General features: G+C 40.9%; 1 protein-coding gene across 1 annotated transcript; it reads left to right on the top strand.

Moving 5' to 3' along the window:
• Positions 1-10574, top strand: ctr9 (CTR9 homolog, Paf1/RNA polymerase II complex component). The gene is made up of 23 exons (XM_066647859.1): positions 1-133; positions 920-1018; positions 1406-1645; positions 1761-1878; positions 2315-2404; positions 2493-2749; positions 2836-2943; positions 3030-3266; positions 3349-3438; positions 3716-3844; positions 3955-4138; positions 4232-4320; positions 4407-4592; positions 4730-4817; positions 5033-5181; positions 5264-5380; positions 5520-5665; positions 5764-5835; positions 6357-6642; positions 6729-6883; positions 6968-7064; positions 7157-7269; positions 9407-10574. The coding sequence occupies exons 1-23, from the start codon at positions 89-91 to the stop codon at positions 9798-9800; spliced, it is 3489 nt and encodes a 1162-aa protein (XP_066503956.1). The 5' UTR covers positions 1-88; the 3' UTR covers positions 9801-10574.
• Positions 10575-10911: the final 337 nt, after the last annotated feature.

Genomic DNA, 10911 nt, shown 5'->3' with positions numbered 1-10911 from the left:
CCGAGAGCGGAGTGGTTGTGGCGCCGCTGAATAAAGAACAAGTGAAATAACTGTACTGAGGTGAATCTCGGGCTTTGGGGTCTTCGCCATGTCTCGAGGGTCTATTGAAATCCCTCTAAGGGACACGGACGAGGTTTGTGGACGTTTCTCTCCTTCACTTTTGTCCTTTATCCACTGTATTTGTTGCTCACCTGACGCTAGCATCGGCTAAGTGCTCTAACGCTAACGGCTAACAGCCCGCGAGCCTGAAGTGCGTCTGGATGTAACAGTCATCGGAATTTTTTGTCAGATACTATTAAATGAATAAGTGTAGCTAAGTCAGGACCGACATTATAGTGCTACTGTAATTAATAGTATGACTTATGGCTACGCCAAGCTAACGTTAAGTTAAAGGGACAACCCGACCGAAATAAGAAATTTAAGAGTATATATTGCTTATTAGTTTAAAGGCTAGGACTCCCCGCCTTATGATGATTCTTACAGGTGGAATCAAACGTTGAAGGCTGCAAGTACAGTAAAATAAATCATGCTAGACATATTGACACTGCACGATACTAGGATTGCAGACTGCTTGATGCTTTATGGAAATAGGAAATAGAAAACACAACATATTGCCTGTATGTGCAAACATGGCAATGCCAGTACTAGCAGTGAAAGCATTATAATCTGTGCAGTCAGTATTGCAACATCACAGATGTACAAGCAGCAGCAAAGCTCTTTAATAATAGCACAACCTGAGTATTGTACCCACAGAACTGATGAAAGATTTATTATACTTATCAACATCAGGAATTCAGATATCAGAATCATATCAATGTTCCGAACTGGTCTTTTAAAGCCTATAATATTCACAGAGCTGCAGCACATATCATGGAGCTCTCTGAGCTAACAATCCATTCTTGAACTTTTTGTCTTTTAGGTTATTGAGCTTGATTTTGATCAGCTTCCTGAAGGAGATGAAGTCATCAGTATCCTCAAACAAGAGCACACACAGCTGCACATATGGATTGCACTTGCTGTAAGTTGTAATTTGCCCTTTTTTTACTAATTTATTATTTTTAACATAAAAACTTTAGGGCTCTCCCTTTGCCCAGTGGTGTAGTTATTTTCCGTATCCTTGGGAGATTGCTGGAGGGATCCTGGTGATGAGCCCCTTTGGGTTAGCTGTTTGAGGACAAGCACCTTCTTCTTCAGGTGCTTCTCCTCAGTCTCCCAGTGTTGGTGGAATTGTGTGAGATGAAGGGGTCATATCTAATATCTAAGAGGATGGCGTTGGAGACAACTAATGGTGGAGTGAAACTTCAACAAAAATATGTTAACAACAATGTTGTTTGTACCAGAGACATTTGTTTCTTGCTGTGAAACTATGCGGTTGCATTTGATCTAACTTTGTGGCTATTCACAGTTGGAGTACTACAAACAGGGAAAGACAGAGGACTTTGTCAAGCTGCTGGAGGCAGCTCGCATTGACGGAAACCTTGACTACAGAGACCATGAGAAAGACCAGATGACCTGTCTGGACACTTTAGCCGCTTACTATGTTCAGCAGGCGCGCAAAGAAAAGAACAAAGATGCAAAGAAGGATCTCATCAACCAGTCCACCCTTCTGTATACCATGGCAGACAAGATCATCATGTACGATCAGGTGGGAGAGACGGCTTAATATTTCACAGATGTGTTATTCAGCAGGGTTCGTATGGCTATGGTCAGTTGTGTTTTCTGTATAGTATAAACATGGTATGTGTACCTATTTGCTTTAGAACCACTTGCTGGGAAGAGCGTGCTTTTGCCTGCTGGAGGGGGATAAGATGGATCAGGCAGATGCACAGTTTCACTTTGTCTTGAACCAGTCCACAAACAACATCCCTGCATTGTTGGGTGAGTAAAGATTGTGTGAAACCACTCATTCTTTGATAGGGATATGCAAAATGAATATCTTTCATATCAAAACCTTATAAGGTGGTCTTACCAATATCATTTGAAAAGAGCTGGTGTCCTATATAGTGTGCACACGTCTAATGACATTTGGACTGATAAAAGATGTCCAGAGTATTTTTCAATAATACGGGGATACAGAAATATTTCCGAATCATTTTGTTATCTGCAGATAATAATAATTATTATTATTACTATGCTTATTGTGGAAATGGTATTTGATTGTTTTATTGCAGTCCAAAATTGAAAAAAATATGTAGTTGGAATTCTGTGCTAATTTATATGCATTACATGGATATTTATGGATTAATAACATGACATAAATTAATTGTGTAGTTCTCAAAAATGCATATCCAATTTTAACCTTATGTACTTGTAGGTAAGGCTTGCATTTCCTTCAATAAAAAGGATTACAGAGGAGCTTTGGCCTACTATAAAAAAGCACTTCGCACAAACCCGGGTTGCCCAGGTAAGCTATGCAAATTTTACCTTAGTCTATGACATTTTTCTTTCTTGTACTGTTTCCGGATGAACGTTTGTTATTTTTTTATCTGCAGCTGAAGTAAGGCTTGGAATGGGTCACTGTTTTGTGAAGCTCAACAAGCTGGAGAAAGCTCGCCTGGCTTTCAGCCGTGCCCTAGAACTCAACTCCAAGTGTGTGGGAGCTCTGGTGGGGCTGGCTGTGCTGGAGCTCAACAATAAAGAGGCTGACTCCATCAAGAATGGAGTGCAGTTGCTCTCTAGGGCATACACCATCGATCCCAGCAACCCCATGGTGCTCAACCACCTTGCTAATCACTTCTTCTTCAAAAAGGTGAAGAGAGATATCCATTTTAATGTGTGTGTGTGTGCTTCAAAATTGAGACTTAATTTCACTGGAAGTGTATATTTTTTTTCCAGGACTATAGCAAAGTACAGCACTTGGCTCTTCATGCATTTCACAACACAGAGGTGGAAGCCATGCAAGCAGAAAGCTGTTATCAGTTAGCCCGCTCTTTCCATGTTCAGGTAAAAACAGAGTTCCAAGATGTTCAATGAAAAATGGCTGTTGCCTAAGTTTGTTGGTGCTAATCTTTTGCTCCTTTTGCCTTTAGGAGGACTATGACCAAGCTTTTCAGTACTACTACCAGGCCACTCAGTTTGCCTCTTCCACTTTTGTGTTGCCATTCTTTGGTCTGGGTCAGATGTATGTGTATCGTAGAGATAAAGAAAACGCTGCGCAATGCTTTGAGAAGGTCTTGAAAGCCTACCCCAACAATTATGAAACCATGAAAATCCTTGGGTCACTTTACGCAGCCTCGGATGATCAGGAGAAAAGGGACATTGCTAAAGTATGTCTTGATTTCTGTAGATAATGTTTTTTTTTTCTTGTCTTAAATGAAGAAAATCAAATGTACGTTCTTGTTTTCTTAGGGCCATTTAAAGAAAGTCACTGAGCAGTATCCTGATGATGTTGAGGCTTGGATTGAGCTTGCACAGATACTGGAACAGACAGATATTCAGGTACAGTGGGTATAAACTTCCCATCCAAAATGTATACTTGGAATAACTTTCCACATTAAGAATGACTTATTTTGCATTTCTTTCTTTTCGTTACTTTTTATTTATCTTATGTGTGATGCAGCATTCTCAGTAATGAAATATCTAACCTGTTAGAATCTTTTTGTAGTTAATTAGTTGGTTTCATATTGCGGAGAACATGGCTACAAAATGTTAAAAAAATGGTTGCTTGAATTGAAATTTGCTTGGGTGACAATCTAATGCTTTCTGTTTCTCTCAGGGGGCTTTGTCTGCATATGGCACAGCCACACGTATCCTCCAGGAGAAGGTACAGGCTGACGTGCCTCCTGAGATCCTCAACAATTTGGGAGCTTTGCATTTCAGACTAGGGAACCTTGGAGAGGCAAAGGTAAAACTGATATCAAATTAAACATATAGATATACTGTAATTAAATAGATAATTGGACAACTGGCTGTACTGTACCTTACTGAACCTTACATTTCATTGGTTCTTTAAAGAAATACTTCCTGGCTTCTCTGGAGAGGGCCAAAGCTGAAGGGGAACATGACGAACACTACTATAACGCAATTTCCGTCACCACTTCTTACAATCTGGCTAGGCTCTATGAGGCTATGTGTGAGTTCCATGAGGCAGAGAAGCTGTACAAGAACATCTTGAGAGAGCATCCAAATTATGTGGACTGTAAGTATCCATACTTCAGTTTTGAATATTCCCACACTCTCTGGGAGTTGCATATTTACATATTATTACATATTTCTTTGTCCTGTTTTATAGGTTACTTGCGTCTTGGAGCTATGGCCCGTGACAAAGGCAACTTCTATGAAGCTTCAGATTGGTTCAAAGAAGCTCTGCAGATCAACCAGGTATGTATTGCTTATTAAATTCTTATTGTCTTACATTATTTATTTGTTGGGAGGGGAGCTTTGATCATATAATTTATATTTGTCAGGATCACCCAGATGCTTGGTCCCTGATTGGAAATCTTCACTTGGCCAAGCAGGAGTGGGGACCAGGCCAGAAGAAGTTTGAGCGCATCCTGAAGCAACCATCTACACAGAATGATACATACTCTATGCTGGCACTTGGCAATGTATGGCTGCAGACACTGCACCAGCCCACAAGAGATCGGGAGAAGGTGCTTGATGTGTATCATTCTTTTTTTTTTTTTTTTTTTTTCTTCAGTTAATGCAGTGAACATGGCTTGGCTTCCAGATCCTTTGAAATAATATTCCACTCCTAGAAGCTCATTCTTATTTTTTTGTTTTTAAACAGGAAAAGAGACACCAGGATAGAGCTCTAGCAATTTACAAGCAAGTTCTGAGAAATGATTCCAAGAATCTGTATGCAGCCAATGGAATAGGTAAGCTCCCACTTCATATTAAAGTATGATGGTCATAAATGACTAGTTTACAGTGTAATTACATGGAGGTGTCCATTTCTTGATCTTCTAGTAGTTGATGTAAATGCTTAATTGTATAGTTTTATTTATAGCGGTGTTGAGAGGAACCAGACTTCATTAAAATCATTCCAATCTTTTTCAAATCTGACGCATTGCTATGTTTATTTCCAACACAGGGGCAGTTTTAGCTCACAAGGGCTATTACCGTGATGCCCGTGATGTGTTTGCCCAAGTCAGGGAAGCGACAGCTGAGATCAGTGATGTGTGGCTGAACCTGGCGCACATTTATGTGGAACAGAAACAGTACATCAGTGCTGTGCAAATGGTGAGAGGCAGAAAAGCAAATACTCATTGATGACCTGAAAGCTTTTATCCGTCCTTATGACATATTCACTTTGCGATTTCAGTACGAGAACTGCTTGAAGAAGTTCTACAAGTACCAGAACACAGAAGTCCTCCTGTATCTCGCTCGAGCGCTGTTTAAGTGTGGAAAGCTGCAGGAGTGTAAACAGATGCTGCTGAGGGTGGGTAAACAAATGGATGAGTCGTATGGAGAGACATGACTGAACATCTGCAACAAAATGTTGCCAGACTTGGGTCTTTTTCTTCCTTCCTCTCTCTGGTGCTCCTGGTGATCTTTCTCTCTCTTCTGTGGGTCATCAGGCTCGCCATGTGGCCCCGAGTGACACGGTGTTGATGTTCAATGTGGCTCTGGTGCTGCAGAGGCTGGCTACGCTGGTGCTGAAGGATGAGAAGAGCAACCTAAAAGCTGTGCTGTGTGCAGTGAAGGAGCTGGAGTTGGCCCACAGGTTATTTGACCCCTCAGCCCACATTGTTCATTTAACTAGCCAATTTTAGGCTTCTCAACATCTCTCTAACTCCAACACATCTCTTTCTACTTGAACAGGTACTTCAGTTATCTCAGTAAAGCTGGAGACAAGATGAGGTTTGACCTAGCACTTGCAGCAAGTGAAGCAAGGTAGGTTCACATTATTGCGGTCAAATTAGGACTTAGTTGTTGGATGTCGCTTAGCATTCTTAACTTTAAGTACCCTCATTTCTTATTTCATGAATATTGTAGCCAACATAATAAGATGGTTAAATAAAATGCATTTCCTGTTTTTAAAAATACAAACATAAAATTAATGAAACCTGGCCAACTGCCTTCTTTACTGTTAATTTATTTAGCCCTTAACTCTCCAAGAAAAAAATCAGAACATCCCTGAACTAAAATAATTGAAAGTGATTGAATTTACATACAGGAATGAATTGTCCTACTTCAAACCCTCTGTGTAACACACCAGAACATTACACGGAACAGCATTAAGGGCAGATATTCAACTGCGTAAAGAGTGTGAAAGTGATTCTCTCACAAACTATTGCTTTTAGTGGCCATGGCTTTGTTCGGGCTGATAGATTTTGCAATTGTGTCCTTAAGCAAAGCACTTAAACTATGTTTAATTATGCCAACTTGAAATGACACACCTATTGTTCTTCCAGGCAGTGCACTGACTTGCTAAGCCAGGCGCAGTACCATGTGGCTCGGGCTCGTAAACAAGATGAGGAAGAGAAGGAGCTGCGTGCAAAGCAGGATCAGGAGAGAGAACAGTTGAGGCAGCAGGTGCTGCGTGAACAAGAGGAGAGAAAGGTCCGGGAGGCAGAGGAGCAGAAGAAGTTACTGGAGCAGAGAGCTCAGTATGTGGAGAAGACCAAGAACCTCCTCTCGTTCACTGAGGAAATGAAGGAGTCTGCAAAAGAGAAGAAGAAGGGAGGTGGTGGTGGGCGGGTGAGTGTCAGTAGGCTTAGCTGCATCTTGTGTGGGATGTGTTTAGAAAGCTGTGTGAAATCAAAACCAATGTTCTTGTTTCTCAGCGCAAGAAAGGAGCAGAATATGACGACTTCGTTAATGACGACTCTGACGAGGATCTGCCTCTCAAGAAGAAGAAAAAGAAGAAGCTTCAGGATGGAAGTGAACAGGAGGAAGATGGAGAAGAGGGTGAGAAGAAGCCTCGCAAGAAAAGGAGGAGGTGAGCAGTGGTGTGTGTGTATGTATACATACATACATGTACTTTATTTATTTATAAATCATGTATCTGTTACCATTTCTTTAGACCAACTAAAGGTGGAGATGATGGGAGTGATGATGAGGAGGGAGGCTCAAGGCCCAAGAAACAGCGTAAACCCAGGGAGCGCAAGAGGATTGAGAAGGTACAGGCCTCATTCTACACTGTCTGCAGTTATTTTGTATGCATATTCTACCTGAAGATCCAGTGCTAACTGTCCTTTTTTCCTCCTTCTAGACCAAACCTGAGCGCATGCCACCATCTCTTAAAGGGAAGATCAAATCCAAAGCCATCATTTCTTCGTCTGATTCCTCTTCTGATGAGGATGGCCTGAAAATTGCAGAGGAGAGGTAAGCGTTGGGCTGACTGCTTTGATAAGCTGCATTGTATTAATTACGTTATTTTAAACATGGAGTATCTACAACCTCTTCGGTTACACAACCCTCTAAGCATTTGTCCCATTATTTGGAGATGGAGTTTGGAGGGGCTTTATTTATAAAACTGCCTGGATTCTGGAGTGAAAGTGTGCACAGAAAAGCCAGAAAATGGCGTGCGCCCAAAAACATATCTGAGGGATTTATAAAACCGTGAGTACGCACACCTGAACGCTGATCTATAAATGGTCAATGCAAATAACTGAATATCTCCTGAATATTTAAATATGTGTTTCTGCATTAGATTGCGGAGACAATGGAGGATTGAAAGACAAAAAGAAACTTTGGAGACTGCACGGTAAAAGTTATTGTTTCAGAGGTCGAGGCAGTGTAAAATTGGTTGCCTCAGTCATGGCATTACCAACAAACGAACGCAAGTTTGAGTGAACTGTGTTAAATCGGCTCATTACCCAGTCTACATCGTTTGCAAAAATATCTTCATGATCTCTGAAACATGTCGTTGCCTTATTTGCCTGTTAGCTAGGTTTCAGTAGCGCCATAAAAGCCATTATGACATAGTGCATCAGCCTCTTGCCTGTTTATAGACCTGTGTTTCTGTGCAAGTTACAGCTCTTACACAATGTGTTTCTTTATAAGTCACAATTTCTGCATGAGATATTGTGTACGCACGTTTCAGACCTCTTTTTGTGCTTACGCACCCTTTATTAATGAGACCCCTGGGCTTCTATCGGGTGCAAGGCAGCGATAAAAGTCCCCCTACAAGTGTGTTGAGCTGACCAGTGATGTAGAATCGGCAGTTTGAAAAGAAGTTGTGAATGGCTTGATAGCAGTTTCATAGCTAAGTAGTAGAATTAGAACTGAAAGATTCATTGTTTTAATATTGAAATCACAATTAGAGTGTAATTTTCTGCATGCTGAAGATTTGCAATTTTATTTATAGCTTTCATTATCAAGAAAATTGTCTTAACCTGTTTTAAATGGGCACATCTAGCATGCATAACTGAGTTAGACCAATACAAGGCACCCAGATAGTGCTGTGTACATGACGACGGCAACCACTAGGTCTAGATGCTACTTGGTTTTCACAACAGGCCTGGATTTTAATTTATAGAATATAGTTGCAGCCCCCTCCAGGGTGTGTTCCTGCCTTGCACCCAATGATTCCGGGTTGGCTCTGCACCCACTGTGACCATTGGAGAAGCGGTTACAGAAAATGAATGAATGAATATAGTTGGAACCATATCGCGAATGCAATATTGGTCAGAAAAATCCCAACTACGTGTTATAATGTATAATAATGTGCAATTATGTCATTGTACAACAAAATGTCTTCTGCATTTAACCCATCTGTGTCAGTGAACACACACACTCTAGTGCACTGGGGCTGTGAACACACACCCAGATTGGCAGGCAGCCATCCGTCTGGGGTTTCAGTGCCTTGCCATATCATACAGCCCAAAATACTGGTGTAATTTTGTAAATAAAACCGCTTCAGCTTCCACGATGAAATACTCTTCTGAAATGTTCATAATAAAGAACAACAATTGCATGCCATCATAACGGTCCTATTCCCATCGTTTTTAACCTGTCTTAAAAAAAAACAAACAAATAACAAAAAGATTGTGAAGACTTAGCCCTCTCTTACCAATTGGTAATAAAACTACTAGAGTGTAAAGGTAGTTTAAGCTGTGATTTAATATACTCCCACAGTATAGATTCTCTATCTTTCTTTATGAAAACATGAGTCATGTGTGTAATATCTTATTTGATATTCTCTTTACCTTCTTAATTTCTGTTTGATTACGTGGTTTGGCACGACTGAGGGGGACAAAATGAAACATCTAGGTTTAATGAAGGGAGCTGATAGTGATAAGTGAAGCTGAAACATCTTTACTGGGCATTTGACAGCTAATTCTCTGTAAAGCACAGTCCGTGTGGGGTAATATATGTCCATTATTCATACAGAGTTTGCTGTTCTTCAATCAGGGCACAGCTTCCACAGCGTAATAAATAGACACAAACCTGGATGTTTCACTCCAGCAGTAATATCACTCAGGACTGTCTGAAAATCTCTGCATTGTTTCTGCTTCAGGAACCCACAGGACAGCGGTTCCGGCTCTGAGGCTGGGGGCCACCAGAAGCAGATTGCCTCGGACAGCGAATCGGACAGAGAGCGGAACCGCTCAGGCAGCGAAGGCGGCAGTCCTCGGCGTTCAGTAAACTCGGACGATGATGATTCTGGCAGTGAGCAGCCAGTGAGGAGGAAGAGACTGCGACCACAGTCGGACTCGGAGCAGTCGGACAACGAGAGCAAACGGAGCCGCTCAGAAGGCTCTGAGGACGAGTCTCGGCCTGGTTCGCCAGCAGTGGCTTCGGACCAGGGCTCAGACAACGAGAGGTCACCACAGAGGTCAGGCAATGAGTCAGAGCCTGATGTGTCTAACAACGAGGCGTCCAACCGAGGCTCTGACGACGAGAGTGACTGAGTCTGATCGTGATTGTCAGGTTTATCATGATTTGAATCTGGGGGTTTTTCTGGTTAGCTGGATAACGTAAATGACCATGGCCTGGTAGAAATGGCTCTCGTCTGTCCTATTGAGCAAGCATGCTTTTGGACTCTAATCATCTGGATGAGAGAAAAACCCTCCTTTTGTAAAATATCCAATAGTTTTTGTTTTTTTCTCCCACATATTCCACCCAAGATTTTGTAGCTATTCTGTCTGTCATTTAGTTTTGGGGCCAGTACCTCAGCTTGGGGAGCTGCTACTGAAGCTTCAACCACATTTGTTTCCTTAAGAGTTCATTCTGGGGGAGAGATCATCAACCAGCTTTGAGCAAAAATGGTAGATCAATTTCTGATGGGTTTCTCATGAGCTCAATGTGTGGGAAAATATGCAGAAAAGATTTATGAACTGCACTGGAATACAAATAAAATTTTTTTTGCAAAGTCAGTAATGTACTTTGAAATAAGATTGTTTTTGGAAATTATACCTCCAAACAAAAGTGACTTTATGGGAGAAGGAAAAACACTTGCACAAGTCTCCCAAAAAATTTATTACATTTTATTCCTAATATACTACTATCCTTATCAACTTTACACAACCATTTAAGAAGTGAAGATTCATAGATTAATGTGGATGGTTATGTTTATATAAGTTGGCTATTTGAATTGTAGATTTTGTGACCCCTTATCACCACATAATAGTAAATAAAATCAGGGCCAGTAAGTGCACACACTGATTACATCTGAACAATTGAATTGCATGGAAATGTTTAAAAAAAATAAATAAATAAATAAAAAAAAATAAAGTCAAATGCTGTAATTACAATGACCAGGCTAAAACTGCTCCTGTGCTGAACAGCACACAATCATCTAAGGCACAGAGATTAGGCCAGGGACATCTGTTGGGAACTAAGTTCGTGTTGAGAGGTGTCTAAAAAAAAAAAAGAAAACTTTAAACAAATGAAATCTGGATCTATTGTGCTACTGAGGACAGATGGACAAGATGGTAACTAACCACACAGCTTGATTTAGACTCAACAAAACCTTTGCTTCATTAGCTTCAGAAAGTTAACATTTAGAACCGGATACAACTT

The sequence above is a fragment of the Hoplias malabaricus genome, chromosome 16 (assembly GCF_029633855.1).
Source record: "Hoplias malabaricus isolate fHopMal1 chromosome 16, fHopMal1.hap1, whole genome shotgun sequence".
NCBI lineage: Eukaryota > Metazoa > Chordata > Actinopteri > Characiformes > Erythrinidae > Hoplias > Hoplias malabaricus.
This window is presented reverse-complemented; position numbering and strand designations above follow the sequence as displayed.